General features: G+C 42.3%; 1 protein-coding gene across 3 annotated transcripts in view; it reads left to right on the forward strand.

The window, feature by feature from the left end:
- asap1b (ArfGAP with SH3 domain, ankyrin repeat and PH domain 1b) overlaps positions 1-17,111 on the forward strand; it is a 50,375-nt gene that overhangs the window by 21,968 nt on the left and 11,296 nt on the right. For all 3 annotated transcript variants that reach the window (XM_071206958.1, XM_071206957.1, XM_034108326.1), the window contains exons 7-17: positions 4,636-4,721; positions 6,273-6,348; positions 7,053-7,139; positions 8,147-8,247; positions 8,420-8,489; positions 10,790-10,877; positions 11,107-11,155; positions 13,150-13,316; positions 15,672-15,805; positions 16,022-16,113; positions 16,202-16,388. In XM_071206958.1, the coding sequence (XP_071063059.1) occupies positions 4,636-4,721; positions 6,273-6,348; positions 7,053-7,139; positions 8,147-8,247; positions 8,420-8,489; positions 10,790-10,877; positions 11,107-11,155; positions 13,150-13,316; positions 15,672-15,805; positions 16,022-16,113; positions 16,202-16,388 (1,137 nt within the window). The remainder of the gene's footprint in view (positions 1-4,635; positions 4,722-6,272; positions 6,349-7,052; positions 7,140-8,146; positions 8,248-8,419; positions 8,490-10,789; positions 10,878-11,106; positions 11,156-13,149; positions 13,317-15,671; positions 15,806-16,021; positions 16,114-16,201; positions 16,389-17,111) is intronic.

Raw genomic sequence — 17,111 nt, forward strand, 5'->3', positions numbered from 1 at the left:
CAAATTCACCTTCACAATGATGTTCTTTTAGCTTGTAGGAAGAAACACACTGTGTCGAACAACACAGCCTCTTCAGTTATTTGAATGGGGGGAAAAACACAGCGTTGTCTGGCAAGAGATTTTAATCTTGCTCAACATTTGCAGCAATATAGTGTAATATCATTTGACGTTGCCCTGACAATATTGTAACACCTTATAATAACATACTATTATTTTTTTATTTGTATGCATTATTTGGACTGAATAGGGACATTATATAACCGTTTTATCATGGCTCTTGACACCCAAATCCAACCGTGGTTCGTCCTTCTTTGAAGCAACTTGAACCCGCCAACGCAGTGCTATTTTTGGTTTCAGCACCCACTTATTCAAATCATATATGTATATGTATGTAAAGTCTTCGGTACCAGCTGCGTTTAAAGGGAATTTTAAGCTCCAGTTGACTTTTTTTCTCTCAAGATAATTTGAATAATTTAGAGAATATCTTTAAAATTCCTGCAGCTCCACATGTAGGGATTACAGCAGCCCCAAAAGATACATTAATGAATGAACAACGTACGACTGAATATAACATTAAACGTCTCATGGCCAGTGATGAGTTGTTATTTGAGCAGCTAATAATAAAAAGTAAAACTGTTATTAATTTAAGTGTTTTCAGATGTTCTTCAAGTTCAGTGGACTTGTTTGCTTCTCAGCGTGTTGTGACACAGTTTAAGTTATCTTCCATGTTATCGCTCAAAGACACACACTTAAAGAAATCCGACTGCTAGAATTAAGTGTAAAACAAATGTGAGTTCTTTATGTGCTCAAGAGACTCAGAACAAACTGTTAGATCTCACTTTCCGTTGCCAAAAATCCTCTCTAGTCGTGGGTGGTGACGCCTACGCCTTGTTAACTGTTTTATCCTAGGATTTTTGACTCAAATTACATAATGGGCCGATGCCGGTGCACTGCTGCTGGTTGTGTGAATTATTCACGACAGAACTTGCTGCAGTCCTTTTGTGGCCTCCCATGCTGAGCTGCCCTCCTCGAACAGTGACTCAGAGGTGTTCCTTTTACTCATATTTCCCACCTGTGTTCACACTTTTTATTCTGCTGCAGAACAGGTCTTTAAGGATGTCAGGTTTATCTGAATGTTTTTGAGAAAGCGGTAAAAATCAAACAAGTGAAACAGATAAGAAAACAACAGAAGAAAAGATAACTCCAGCCATGCTAATTGCTAACAGAGCATGCTCACACTGCCAATGCTAACACGCTAATGTTTAGCAGATATAATGTTTTCACTAGCCTGGTTAATTATTAGCACAAAGTAAAGCTGCAGTTTACTGATATTTCATTAGTATTGCAGTATATGGTTATCTAAACACTAAAGAGCCACATCAGTAGCAGCGGGCGAGTCTGAAGCTCGACCAACAACCAATCACATGAATCTCCCGCCCCTGACACACAAGCAGCGGTTTGATTGGCTAGAGCTTGTACTGGCATATGATTTGATTGGCTGACGCTTCCACCGAAAGCTTCACGGCCCGTCCACACAGCGGCGTGCGTTGAAGCTTCCAACGCTTCTGCCCATTCACTTTGAATGGGGTGACGTCACTTTTAGCCGAACTGCATCGTGGGAAGTGACGCGGAGCGTTGCTGGCGTGGCTCGCTGCAAAAGTTGAGCAATGTTCAACTTTTGATGCCTCGGCAGAAGCGTCAGCCAATCGAATCATATGCCAGTACAAGCTCTAGCCAATCAAACCGCTGCTTGTGTGTCAGGGGCGGGAGATTCATGTGATTGGTTGTTGGTCGAGTGTCAGACACGCCCGCCGGCAAGCGTCAACGCACGCCGCTGTGTGGACGGGCCGTTAGATGCCTGGAAATCTCCGCTTTACTTCCCACAATGCAGTTCGGCGAAAAGTGAGGCAAAGTGACGTCACCCCATTCTGGGCAGAAGCGTTGGAAGATTTTTTTAACGCTGCTGCGTGGACGTACCCAACGGCCCAGTATGAATCCTGGCATCAAATAAGAAACCCTAACATTTGCATCCCTTCTCGTGATGCCAATTGCAAGCTCTCTTGGTTGTCATGGTCAAACACAACTGTATTTCTTCTATTTGGCTATTTGACATAGCTATGTGAATGATGAAGATGTAAATATGCTATAGATTCACTAAGGTGCTGCGGGCTGAAACTCAACCCCTGTTAATCAAGGCTATACTTTTGTTAAAAAACAGATAGACACATACGTTTTTAGAAGCATGTTTTTATATGATTTTTGGATGTGAATCTAAGAATATGCGTATCATGTTCAAACTACATTAACGCTAGCATGCAGCTGTTCACCCCGCACAGTATCTTTGCTGTATATCTGTCCCCCTTTGACTCTCTGTCTTTTTATGATTTTAGAACATTTGTTCAACAGTCAGTGTATTGTACATTTTTGTAGCCCGCCTCCAGTTCATGTTGGATGCCAGGGTTGTAGCTCCCACGTTGTATTAGCCCTGGCTTCCTCTTTCATTGGCTGCCGCATGTCCATATTTGATTTAAAATGTCTAATGATCAGCAGATCTTTTCATGTCTGTGCGCGTCTGATTTGTTATCCTCTCACAAGACTGCACGAGTCCCGTGAACAGTGCATGTTGGTTGTTCCGGGCTGAAAGCAGCAGACAAAAGGCCTTTGTGGTGTTGGCCTCTAGATACTGAACCAGCCTCTCTATAAATGGTAGTTAGTTGACTTTGCGGTTTAAAAAATCCTTAAATGGCTCTTTTATGCGAGCATAATTTAATAATTTCTATATATGATGTGTTTCAAGCCAAGTACAGTTCAGTGTTTAGGTTAAACAAATTGAAAGCCAGATATCCCATCAGCTGCTGCTGTATTTAAAGAATCATTGCTATTGAGCCTCTGATCTGACCAACCTCTTATATAGTGGTTTGTTATTGTACCATATGATATAATGTAATAAAGGAAATAACCATCAGAATGATTTCGCCATAGCTATCTTGTTATTCTTTAATATATTTTGTTACATTTGGAATTATATAGCCATTCATACGTACTTAAACAAAATGTTTTGGCATTTGATGTGAGAAGGTTTTTATTAGTCAAGGATTGTATTGAATGCGTTCATCATACCCTCATCATATCTGCTTACTTTAACCATTAGCATATACTTTATTGATTTTCTAGATAATGTACTTTATTTTGCTAAGGTATACGAGCTGAAGCAGTTACTTCAATAACTTCAATTTACCATTTGAGTCTTTGTATTCAAAATGTGAAGTCCCAGTTTTCCATTTATGTTGCTCAGTCAAAATCATTTATGTCAGTAAATTGCAGATCTTTTGGCTCAAAGCTATTTTTTTGAAGACGATTCAAGAATTGTTAAAGCATTTCTCTGTTCTCTTTTGACGTTGCCATTATAGGAAGAGATTGTCAGTGTCAACTTTGATACCGGAAAGTAAAAATGGAATGCTGATAAAAAAGACTTCATCAAATTGCACATTAAATACCTACTTCATAGGTGAAACATTGATCAAATCCGACCTAGATGTTACGTCATCCACAGAGTTATGTGATTTATCTGTCAACCAATAAAAAGAGGAGACGGAATAATCAAGACATTTCCTAAATCAACAGTCATCAGAAAATAACGCCAAGCGTAGCTGCTGTGTGAGGGCGAGTTGCTGCAGTCAGTGGTACAATCTGTTCATCCCACTTAACCTCATTTCTCTGTGCGTGCACTCTCACGCTCTCTCCCTCTCTATGTTACTCAATCACCAGATTACTGGATGCTCTCACACTCTCGCCCTTTTCATCCCCGCTGATGGGGAAGGAGTGCAGAAAGGCAGGGCTCAGCGCGCTGCATTATGTCCTGCTCAGAAACGGCGATGCTGCTCGTTCGCACAAAAGAGTCCGAACACGCACATTGCGGCAGCGCTCTCCGAAAACACTGAAGCCGCAGACAAAATGTGGATAATCTCCCATCCAACGGGCGCTGTCAGCCAGACAAAGGGACAGCACATGCATGCATACACACATATACGCACATACACATGCACTCATGCGTACACATGCATCCTCACACGTGATGTGAGGAGCAAATTGAAACAGTATGTTGGAAGCTTTTGCGTGGATGATAACATCTCGCTGCGAAGCTAAAAGTGGTCTGACTCTGTAAAAAATCTCCATGCTGTAGGATAAACTCAGATTATTATATATTTGTTTGTTTTGTGGGAGCCTTGTCTGAAGATTTGTTGTGGATGTTCAGACACTCAGACTGAGCATGTCGTCTGCAAAGCACTTCCTCTGGAGGCTTTTCTCTCTTTTTATGATGCATCCTTTTTGAATCTTTTTTTAGATCAAGGCAGACTGTTGGGTATTTTCCTGTACTGAAAGTGTGTTCTACCACTTAAGTCCCCACTCCCGGTGTCAAGGCAGTCATGGCTCGTACATCAAAGCTTTCTCAAAGCACTCAGACGCGATTATCATAATGCAAAGTGTTCAAACTCTTCAGTGTCTATGGCAAGGCAGAAACATCTTTATTCTCTGTGTAACAGCTCCGCCTCATTAAACCCAAGAAAAAATCATTTCAACCCACCCTGGATTTCAACTCCTGACTGAACTCTGCACTTCTCTTTTCCTTTGCAGTACCTGATCAAAGTAAATGAGATCAAGACCAAGAAAGGAGTGGACCTCCTCCAGAACCTGATTAAGTATTACCACGCTCAGTGCAAGTAAGTACCACCTTAATCCCCCCGAACCCGAATCTGTGAGTCTCCCCTGTTGTGTGCATCACACCCACTTAGAAATGTGTCAGAGAAAAAGGTTGTGTCTCTCTCCGTCTTTGCAGCTCTTGATGTCAGTTTTCTTTTCTCCTGTATGATTCACAGACCTGGAGGGTGCACACGTGGGTATATATAGCTCTCATAAATATGCACAGGTCATCATCCAGATACGTTCTGACAGCTGTGGGGTTTGGTGGGTAAATAAGTGGGCGCTCTCCGTGCCAGAACCCCAGCTCACGACGGCTTTTGACAGAAGGACAAATCTTCTCGCGCAGTTGCTTGGTCCTGTCATAACACCAGGACAAAACAATATACTTCCCAATGTAATCTGTTCAACCTGGGCCTTGATCGATTGGACAAAGGAACAGCGGTAACGGATTAGCGGCAAAAAAAGCAATCGATGTGAACCTCAGGGAGGAGTGACTGCTCACAGCCAGAAAACTGTTTGTGTTGATTTTGGACGTCAGATGCTCTTCATTTAACAAATTGAGGGCGGCTATTAACTGAAAATGGTATTGGCCCAAGGAAGCATGGACACTTTAAAAAAATACATTGGTTCTTCTCTAAATAACATCCCAACATTAGTACTATATGATGTCAAAATAGGTATGTAGTGAATTACGTAGGTTTTTGGATGCAAGAATTCAATTCTAATCATGACACAACAGCGTTCTAGATATGCTCAACTGCCTCATAATGAATAGTGCAATGGCGGTCTGTGAGGTTTAAATGAAAAGTGAGCCATTGACTCCTCACCAGAATAATGAAATGAGATCATCATAAGCGCAGCAATAGAGGACCAGGAAGTTGCAAGGCAGTTAGCCGTACTGGCATTTCCAGTAGAGTACTTTCTCTGCTTATTAGAGACGATGTTCCTCTTCTTAATGAACATTATTCTTATTGGGGTCCATATTTCCCAAACCTTTACAACAGTGGTGGTGGGTCGAATGTTATCACGGCCAAAAGCTATACCTGAAGCACAAACACTTTTACTAAACATCCTTGTACTTGACGTGGGAGCTGGATGGAGTGGGAGGACACAAGTGGGATCCTCAGTGCTCAGATTAAAAGCCAACAAGCAGAGGAGAGATGAGACGGAGAAAGTACTGAGCGGAGGAAAGGAGCGGTGGGCAGGGGGATGGAGGGATGGAGGTCATTAGCTGTGATTTGTGGCTACAGCGCCGCATCGAGGTGTGTTGCGCCGACAGGTCCGTGATGGATTTCAGGATGTGCTAAGCACCTCTGCAAATCTGCTGTGGACACGCACAGCCACCATTTCTGTGCCAAGACCCAAAGGCGGGAACAAGCCCAGCTATACATTAAACATAAACTGCACCAATCCCTCCCCCCGCCCGCCTCTCTCTGTGTGACCTTCATAGTGGCCAAAAGTCTTAACACCTGACATTTACAAAGTAGTAATTCCCATAAATGAGCGACTCTCAAATGTATTCAGTGCATGTTAATGTCCGTGAGATTCACATTTACCTTTTTATTCTCCAGTTTCTTCCAAGATGGCTTGAAGACAGCGGATAAGCTGAAGCAGTATATTGAGAAGCTGGCAGCTGATCTCTATAATGTAAATACTTTGTCATATTTTGTTTTATTTCGGCTTGTATATGTCTGTCAATCAAAGCTTTTGCACACTTGATTACTGTTTTCTTACAGGATTACATCTATAAAGTTGTCAAATATACTCAACTTAAGGTCCACTTACTAGCTAGTTCCTGAATGCCTCTCTTATTGAGCAGATTCATTTTTGCTTAAGCTAGAAAGTGTACTTGAAGTGGTTTTCTTTTTTGTGTGTCTAAGGTAAAAAAATGAAGTAGCATCTCTATAGGTCCAATAAAGGTGTATGCATAATGACCCCTTATAGAAAATGACTAAATAAAAGAGTCTTGTTGATATGCTTTACAGTAGGTTTCAGGAAAGAAAAGGCTATCTTACACACATAATAAAACACGTTTGGAAAGGATGAGCCTACACTGACTGCTCTCCAACATTTCTTATACAAAGTCCTGCTGTGCTTTCTCCTGAAGCAGCCGTTTCAAAGCTCCTGCAGTTCTCACGAAAGGGGAAGTAGCACATCTGCAGCAACTGTCATGACTCATCTGGAAACTTCACATATACACAAAAGAAAGCAAGAGAAGTTCATTTAGTAGCAGATCAATTCATTTCAGTCTTGGTATTTACACGGGGCACTTTTATCAACACAATAAACATCCCCCTGTAAACACAGCTAGTCATCTTTTTGTTCCGCTGCTCCTCAACTTGTTTCCTCAGATCAAACAAACTCAGGATGAGGAGAAGAAGCAGCTGACTGCCCTGCGCGACCTGATCAAGTCCTCCCTCCAGCTGGACCAGAAGGAGGTAGGCAGCTCACACACACACACACACACACACACACACACACACACACACACACACACACACACACACACACACACACACACACACACACACACACACACACACACACACACACACACACACACACACACACACACACACACACACACACACACACACACACACACACACACACACCTGGCCAAATGTAAACTTGTTGTAGGTGGAAATCTTAACAAGGCCCACACCGAGACATATAAGGCTAATCACAGCAATGGGGTTCACTTAAACAGCCATATTGCTCCAGGTGCCACACAGATTTTTTCCACCACCACGGTTTGGAGCTTGTCTCCTGCAGCACAGAGCGAGTGCCCAGTGCTGTACCATGCTGGTAGCCAGTGTGTGGTCGGCTTTGCTGGTGACCAGTGTTGTGCCTCACTGGCTGCTCAGTGGAGAGCCCCTCACTGCCCGACTCACATCATCATTAAAACCCTGCCAACCCCGGATTTACTCAGAAACATAACCTGCTGTGGTAGATTCACACATTCATTCTCTGCATGTTCACATTTAATGTTCACTTCCTGTAGCTTCTCTTGCTAATATCACCCACGGTAGGCACAACAGTAAAACATGCATATTGTGGATTTGATGGTACATGGGTGGGCGGCGCACTTTTTCACACTCAACGCCTAGCACCTGAGATGGATCTTTCACACCTCTCCCCTCTATCTCCCCCTTTCTGCCTTCTGCTTGTCTGGAATCAAGTCTAGAAGAGTAAGTTCTGGTGCATGTTGGGCATGCTGGCATTTGTCTGTTCAGTGGTTTGGCCTTTTAGAGGCTTCAGAGCATGCCTTATAGATGTCATTTTCATGTTAGCCCTTTGGTTTGAGATTAGACCTTGTGTTTTGATGTTTAAGTATAGTGTGTCTGTGCTGTGCTGCATGTCTTTCAGCAGATACTCTGCATAGAACTTGTGTTTAACGTTGTTATTTCTTGCGTGTTTGCACATTTTGTGTGGATTCGCACAGGACTCGCAGAGTAAGCAGGGTGGCTACAGCATGCACCAGCTGCAGGGGAACAAGGAGTTTGGCAGTGAGAAGAAAGGCTACCTGCTGAAGAAGAGTGATGGGTAAGCCGCTAATACAGACACTAATACATCAACACAGTAAGAGGAAGTAGCATTTAAAACATTAGCTTGTAGACATTAGCATTCAAATGTAGAATTTCAAAACTTATCCACGCAGATAAGAAACACATGACAAGTCCTTTCCTAATGAGCCCCCCCTCCCTCTTTTTTACAGACTGAGGAAGGTTTGGCAGAGGAGGCAGTGCTCAGTGAAGGGGGGCATGCTCACCATCTCTCATGCCACAGTGAGTACCACACACACACACACACACACACACACACACACACACACACACACACACACACACACACACACACACACACACACACACACACACACACACACACACACACACACACACACACACACACACACACACACACACACACACACACACACACAATCACACTTTGCTGATCTAAGAGAGAACATCATGCGGGGAGGTAGTGTTGGACTTTCTCAATCTGGAGGCTGGCAGTGTGGAATTGACATAGATGGATTGTCATGGCAACCCCGTCGCCCCTCCCCCCTCTGCCTGCTGCGCCTGGGTGACTCATCTGAGAGCAGTGAGAGCGTACTGTATGCTGGCACGTCTGAGGGCTCGTGCAGCTGCAGTGGCTGCTTCGCTGCGAAACCCAAGAAACTGAAATCACACCGGAATGAACTCTGTAACACTGGCTGTGATTTAAAACCTCCCACTGTGTCTGAAATAAAGACTGAGGAGCTTAGCACAATCCCCAAGTTTAGCTAATTGTGGCAGTGGCAGATGTCTCATCAGGCAAAGACAGAGCCAATTGTGGACTTAAAGAAAAAAACAGGAAATGTTTGATTGGATTTTGGAATTAACGAGGTGTAGTCTGTGCATTTTGGCTGTGTTACCCTAGCTGTCACTTGAAAGCTGTCATGTTTAAAAATAAAGAATCTGAAGAATTGTTTAAAAAACACTGAGAAATGTTGAGGCATCAAGACAGATAAGAATCTCCCTGATGTCTACAAACCAACAAGTTAAAGGGACCCTATTATGGTCATTTTCTTTGTGTGCCTCTTCTGTGAAATGTTTACGTGCTTTATTGTTTAAAAAGTGCTTTATTTTCTGTGCTGCAGAACCTCTTTTCACCCTGTGTCTGAAACCAGAGCCCAGTCTGCTCTGATTGGTTAGCTGGCCGGCACGGTTGTGATTGGTCAACCGCTTAGAAATGGAGCTCTAGCCAATACAAGTCCAATGATTGCGTAGTGATGTCACTCTACCACATGTCTCACTGCCTATCAACATCATTCAAACTAAAATGACTTGATGGACATCATTGGTGACCAAAAACACACAGAAAGCTTTTTATATTTGCTTTATCTTTGGAAAAAAGTGGTTTATATGAATAAATGCACACAAACAATAGACAAAATATTCAATTTATCCAAAATATGACATAATTCACCTTAACCATATCCTTGTTAAGGACTATTCAATAACCTTACCTATATGAAGGCCCTAAGGAAGATCCTCTGTGCTGTATTCACATTCAGAACCTCCCTTGCTGTGTGTGAGCCTCTGCATTTTTCATTGGTCACTTTCTGTTTTAATAGTGTTAGTTTGTGAGCATGATTTCAACTTTCCCACAGCCGCTGCCTCAACCATGATAACATCCTTTGTGTTCGCTGCAAGCTCTGCGGAAGTGGTTTGTCTCACATATGACACGAAAGGCTTCCTATTGTTCTGTTGTACAATCACTCGCGTTGTGTTACTCTGGGTAGATATACAAGATCTTATAACACATTTTCTTTCAGACTGGCGTCTCTTTAAGTTCTTATTTCTGGTGTCAGAACTTGTGGCAGCTGAACTCTAGGTGACTCTTGTTGACATGGCGGGTTGCCAGCAGGCCAGCCGAGCTCCACGGCTCATCACAGCCTGTTAGCATTTCATTAGCACGTGCTGCCTGTCACCGGCAGGGGACAATGCTCAGTATGCATGTGCCAAGTGGGTCCATTATTACAGTACACAGCCCAGCCATGACGCTCCAGATTCTCAATAGCGTCCTGGGGTCAACCTGTTTCACTGTGACACCATTTTGTAACTTGTTAATATGCAAATTACACAGCTATGGTGTTGATTAACAGATAAATGAAGAGAAGAAATGATAATTATATTGATAAATCATGTATATCCTTAATCAGTTTTCTTGATTAGCCTCTTTTTTAAATAATTGTCATTGTATAGTCTTTGTGTTTTTACCATGTAAGTGCAAATAATAAAAAAATACCATCCATTTGGTGGTTGCAGCTTCTCATATATGAGTATTTGTTGCTACTTTCTGCTTAAAATAATTGTACATTTCATATATTCAGAGTTTTTACCACTGGAAGGAATAAGAAAGCAATTCGAAAATCATCTTTGCCCTCTTTAAATTGAGATTTTCTGCCATTCTAAAAAATGGAACCTCACTAAGTTATTTTGTTTTTGAAACCCCTGTGTGTGTAATATAGTAATAAGATGTGGTTTTATATTTCCTTTCTGCTTTTTGTGACCCTAAACCTGTCTTTGCTCCACAGTCCAACAGGCAGCCGGTCAAACTGAACCTCCTCACCTGCCAGGTCAAGCCGAGCACCGAGGACAGGAAGTGCTTTGATCTAATTTCTCGTAAGTTTTAAATGTGTTCCATGTTAGCTATATACATCAGTATGTAGGATATCTGCCTTTTTAAATATCAAGCTAATCTATGGAGGAATAGCTGACTACTTTTGAGGTTTGTCCAACAATTAGGACACAAGTGAATTTGAATAACTGTACGTTGTCAGTTGCTTCTCGTATTATAAAATGCAAGATAAGAAATGTTCTTACTTAACCTCATTGTTTCTTCATTCAACAGATAACCGGACATATCATTTCCAAGCTGAGGATGAACAAGAGTTTGTCATGTGAGTAATATTGCTCAAAGAAAAAAAAAATGTCTTAAGGTTTTCAATCGTATCTGTCCCTAAGCTTCTAAATTAGTTGGTGTTGTGATCTCAAAGATAATAGTTTTTATTAATGGAGGGGTTGTTTAGCGGCTGCTCTCTTAAAGACAGGAAGTACAAGAGAGACTGAGTGGGTGGCAGAGGCACAGCGAGGAGAGCAGTGGGATGTGTGGTATGCAGTATTTCAGGTCTCTGTAACCTCATACTGCGAAAAGTCAATCAACTTTTATGATGAAATGATTCCACAGCAACTTTGATTTACACATAGACTCTTTTATTTGAAGAAACACTAGCATAAAATATAATAAAAATATTGTACGTAAACAAAAAGTGTTTGTTCTGGTTGCCTCTTGAATTTAACCAAAGTTATATAAAACAATTAGTGATACATATTTCTGATTTTTGCTGATGAAAAGGTGGTATGGTAGTTAGCTACCCACACAGCTAGCTTTGTTTGCAAAATAACTAATCTTGTCAATTCTTAAATTCTTTAAAAATGTAAACCCTAGGCACTAGTTGCCCTGAAAATTAAAATAAATAAAGAAAATGTAAATTAGGGGGTGCACTTTTTCTAAATAAAATGTTAAGTAAGGGCAATGCTAAATGAAATATGTGGCTTATATTGAAATATTTTATATTGATGGATGGTATTATGTTTGTTGATATAAATAACATTTGTGGACATACAAAAAAGTAATTGAAACAGGAAAACACACTAAATTATTTAAAAAATGCAACCTATCATACTGGACCTCCATGTACTTGTGTTCCTCTGGGATTCAGCTGCTCCTCACTGCTGCTCACGCACTTCCAACTGCAGCAGCAGCAGCAGCAGCACCTTCAGGGGATTTTCCATGAAATATTTAGTATTCCATAGGGCTGCTGCTTTGTGCAATCACGCTCCCCCTCAATTAGGCTGGGAGCATATTATAATGCATCATATAAGTAAACACAAATGCTCTGGCGCAGCATCTGTACACCTACGCAGCTGTGGATTTAAATATCTTGTTTCTCACACATACATATAAACAGACAATCTAACACTTCGGTTTATGTGCCCACTCGCTGTCTGGCCTCTGCCTTTGAAGAAAGGGCTGAGTGACAATGACAGAGGAAGTGCTGAGGTGAAGCTCATGCAGCCCAGTGTGTGTGTGTGTGTGTGTGTGTGTGTGTGTGTGTGTGTGTGTGTGTGTGTGTGTGTGTGTGTGTGTGTGTGTGTGTGTGTGTGTGTGTGTGTGTGTGTGTGTGTGTGTGTGTGTGTGTGTGTGTGTGTGTGTGTGTGTGTGTGTGTGTGTGTGTGTGTGTGTGTGTGTGTGTGTGAGAGGGCCAGTTCAGTGGGGATGCTTTAACAGTGTGTATGATTATATGTTCAACCTTTGAAGTGAGTAGATCTGTGAACTCAAGAAAAAAAAAAAAAATGACAATTTAAACTGAAAAATAAATGTATTCATGTAATTGTAATAATGTCACATCTTAAATGCAGTTTTGGTCTATGAATCTATCATATTGGGGAAATGACTTGTCCGTTGGATTTGATTGATGTCCTATAAGTGATAACGTGTTAGCTTTCATAACCTCAATTTCGATTTTCTATGATTCATTTCTTTTCTAGAAAATAAATTATAAGCCAATTGTCAGGAATGAAATTGGCTAATAATCATATACCTATTCATTTTGAGGTAATCTTAAAAAAAGTGAAATATATCCCAAATGTTCCAGTTTAATGTCATGTTATCACAATGTATTTAGGTGTTGGCCAGCTGGCCCGACAAAACAACACATTTTAGGGGATTCTAGAGTTTTACGATATTGTGATCGCCATTTGTCATAATTCTGCCATTTTATAGAAAACGATAAAGTGAATTGCTTAAATAATCCTCTGATTACTTTATATCTGGTGGTGTTTTATGTTTACGTGAAATAACTAAGCCTAAACAATGTGTTCCCCTGTGCAGCTGGATCTCGGTGCTGACCAACAGTAAGGAGGAGGCCTTGAACATGGCGTTTCGTGGCGAGCAGAGCAGCGGCGGCGAGGACGGTTTGGAGGATCTGACCAAAGCCATCATAGAGGACGTGCTGCGCATGCCGGGCAACGAAGTATGCTGCGACTGCGGAGCTGCAGGTGTGTAGGGAGGCAGAGAGGATTCACACACACACACACATGCGCACACACACACACACACCCTGCTTTGTGCTTAGTCATCCCTATCCCTGTTACATGAGAAGCGCCTTCACCTCAGCATTTTTTTTGTTTCAATGTGTGCAAATGTTTTTTTATTTAAAGCCTTGGTTTATTTTGCATTGTCACGGCTGCCATGAACTCAGTGTCCTTCAGTTGGATGGAAACTGAACAAGCTACAAATCCCCCTGCAGCCTTTAGCAAAGTGTGTGCGTGCACGAGCGTTGTTAGCATTCAGGACACAACCTGATCCTCATCCTCCCCCACATTAGGAAGCAGAGACTCAGCACTCAGGAGTGGTGTAGACATTCAGGCCCTCTGACACACACACACACACACGCGCGCGCACACACACACACACACACTCTGCTTTCTAGCTTCTCTCCTCTCTCAACAAAAACCCACAGCAGGCGTCCCAATGTATGCTCTTAGAGTTAGAGATGTCCATGCTTTGAGAATTCATCGTTACATAAGTTACACACGCGAGGGGGGGGGGGCCTTGTCATGTCTGTATTCTTGTTGCTGGGTCCCTTCATGTACTCTACACAATGCATGTTCCAGATGTGGGTTTAAGCTCTGCTTCCTGTCTGATTCCTGTTTTTGCTCTGAAAGGGTTTCCTTTCCTCTGCCTAAAATTAACATCACGCCCACAAGGTCGTTTGAATGACATTCAACATCTTTGTTCGCTCTGTTCTCAGTAGATAGAGTACATCTCCATCTCATTATATATTCTCCCAGGATCGGCCCCTATAAGACCTAGCTTTGCCGCTTTAGCATTAATCAGCTATAGAGGTCACCGTGTATCAGCTCATCATGGCGAGCGTGCACTCTGACCCATCACCAGCTCGCATCTGTTTGTTACGTTGGGAAATGTGTGTGTGTGTGTGTGTGTGTGTGTGTGTGTGTGTGTGTGTGTGTGTGTGTGTGTGTGTGTGTGTGTGTGTGTGTGTGTGTGTGTGTGTGTGTGTGTGTGTGTGTGTGTGTGTGTGTGCCTTCTGCCTGTGTTTCTGAGGATGACTCATCGGTATTTGGGATGCCTCTGACGTTTCCTGCCTGGTGTTCATTTGTCAGATCCACAAAGAACACGATACCCGGCCTCACAGCATCACAACCAACACAGCTGAGCTCGGCGTTTTTAAAGCCTGCTTAAATCTCCCAGATGCATCAGAACATCAGGCAGTGACGCCGGTCAATAGCAGCGGTTTAGAGGGCGCTACATCACAGCGTGCTCGAGCCGTTTGCTCGACACAATGAGCTCTGTCTCTCTCCTGCAGCATGACGTGACTGTGGCCACTGTTTGTGCCTCTCACAGTCCTCGAGTGGTCTGAAAGTCAGTTATTGATAAAAACAATAAAGGTAGTCAATGGTGATTTATTTAAAAAGCTAAATTCAGGTCTAAAAACATGCATGTCTCATTAGCTAAAATGATGTGTTTTCATGCCACAGGATTTCACTAAAGTATCTAATATAGGTGCAAGCTGTTTTTGAGCTGACAAAGATATGATTGTATTTGAAATGTTGTCTTATAGCACATTTTGGTTTGGAGTTTAGAGTGTGTGGGTGTTACTCTTATTCACGATGACAGGATAACAAAATGTGGCCGCAGCGGAACATAAAGGCCCTGTCCTGTTTGTTTAAATGCTTATCTGGTGTGAGAGTTGTACTTCTCCAAATACTGGGAGTGGCAAAATGAGATAAAGTCGCTGGTTACTTTGCATTTCTAGGCCTCGTTTATTTTGGGTGTATTGTCTTTTATTCTATTATAACAGGAAACTGAGCATATTCAGAAAGGGTAACGTCTCTTCGTCGAAGTTCTACAGCAGAACATGTAAAGGTTGTTATCTTTACGCCTGGGTGTCAGTGGTCTTGCTGTTAACCCTCCTAAGTCAAAAAGGGGTAATAGCTTCTGTCAACTCTCCCAAGTTCTGCAATCATACAGGAATAAATGAAATGTAGCGACGCTGAGAAACCAATTTCTGTCCTGACAGCAGCCTCAAGGAACAAGAATACAGTGCAGGCACATGAAAGGATTCGTCAGTAAATCGCAGGACTGATGTTGTGCTGGGAAAACACTCGCTTGTTTATTCTTAAAAAACGTTTCTGGGGCATTTACTTGGGAATACAGATAGGGGTGACATGTCTGCTTTGGAGCTTTTCATCTCATTTCCTATTCTGCACAATCGAAGGCATAAATCCAACTTTGAATATACTTATGTTCATCCACTTGTGATCACACTGGAACCACATACTGTAGATTATGGAGAGCATTAACACGAATCCCCCATCTGTGTTTTAAAGATCCTAAATGGCTTTCCACCAACCTGGGGATCCTGACTTGCATCGAGTGTTCTGGCATCCACCGAGAGATGGGGGTCCACATCTCCCGCATCCAGTCCATGGAGCTGGACAAGCTAGGAACCTCAGAACTCTTGGTGAGTCAGAGAGTCTACCGAGTGAATAAATAGCTCTTTTTTTCGAGGCGGCGGTCCACACCCTGAACTATTTTCATCTGGAGTTAAATATTCAAAATAATGAAAGAGTAGTGGAACGGATTTTGGTTCTTTGAGCACCAATGTGAACTTGTGTGTCTGAGAACATGTGAATACTTCTGTTCTATTGTGACCTAATCCTGTTTTTCTTTCCCCTAGCTGGCCAAGAATGTAGGCAACAGTAGTTTCAATGAGATCATGGAGGGGAACCTCACTACCCCCTCACCAAAGCCCACTCCATCCAGTGACATGTGAGTACTATCTAAGCAAAAAGCTGCTTGAAAACTAGATTTTAATAAATATGATCACATCTGACTGAATTCCTCTTTTCCACCACAGGACGGTGAGGAAGGAGTTCATCTACGCTAAATATGTGGACCACAAGTATGCGAGGAAGACGTGCACATCTGTGTCCGCTAAAATGATCGACCTGTTTGAGGCGGTTCAGTCCAGGGATCTGCTGTCCCTCATCCAGGTCTACGCAGAGGGGGTGGAGCTGATGGAGCCGCTGCCCGAGGTCGGAGCGGTAAGTCCTTTTAGTTCATGGGTATTAACCTAGAACAAGAAAGAACATTTAGTCATGCAGATCATTAAACTTTCTTACTGAGTGTTCTGTTCATCAGGATATTTGCCTCTACTCCTTATTTGAAACCACTGTTTTCGTCCACCTTGCAAATATAAGTCCAATATTCACTCTCTTTTAGCTCCGTGTTTGGTCTCTACCATCTTGCAAGGGACCGTTTTTGCCTCCGTAGCTTCTACATTTTCCACTATGTCCACCAGCTGGTCGCAAACTGTGCCTCTGCTGTTTTGTGCTGAACAGGTAGTGAGCAGTTGGTTTTACAAGCTTGAAACAGCTGCCTTCTGCGGCCACATTGAAAGACATGAGAGTGGTAAAAGTGAACCACAACATTTAAACCTATGGTGGACAGATTCAGCAATGAACACTGTTGAGAGGAAGGTCTGTTGCTCATGGCAACTAGTCGGCAAACAATGAAAACAATTCAGTGCTTCCAGCTTTTCACATGTGGATATTCCCATGATTGTCTTAGATATTCATATTTGTAGGATTCACACTCCTGACAAAACAAGCAGTTTGACTACATTGTCTTGGGTTCATGTTGTTACTTTCTTTCACTGTATGACCTTTAAATAGTTGACATTCTTGGTTGGTATGTTGCCTGGAATATTGGCTACATATCATCCTCCTCCCATAGCTACAGTATATCCTTTTAATCACACACCATGA

This window comes from Pseudochaenichthys georgianus, chromosome 20 (assembly GCF_902827115.2).
Source record: "Pseudochaenichthys georgianus chromosome 20, fPseGeo1.2, whole genome shotgun sequence".
NCBI lineage: Eukaryota > Metazoa > Chordata > Actinopteri > Perciformes > Channichthyidae > Pseudochaenichthys > Pseudochaenichthys georgianus.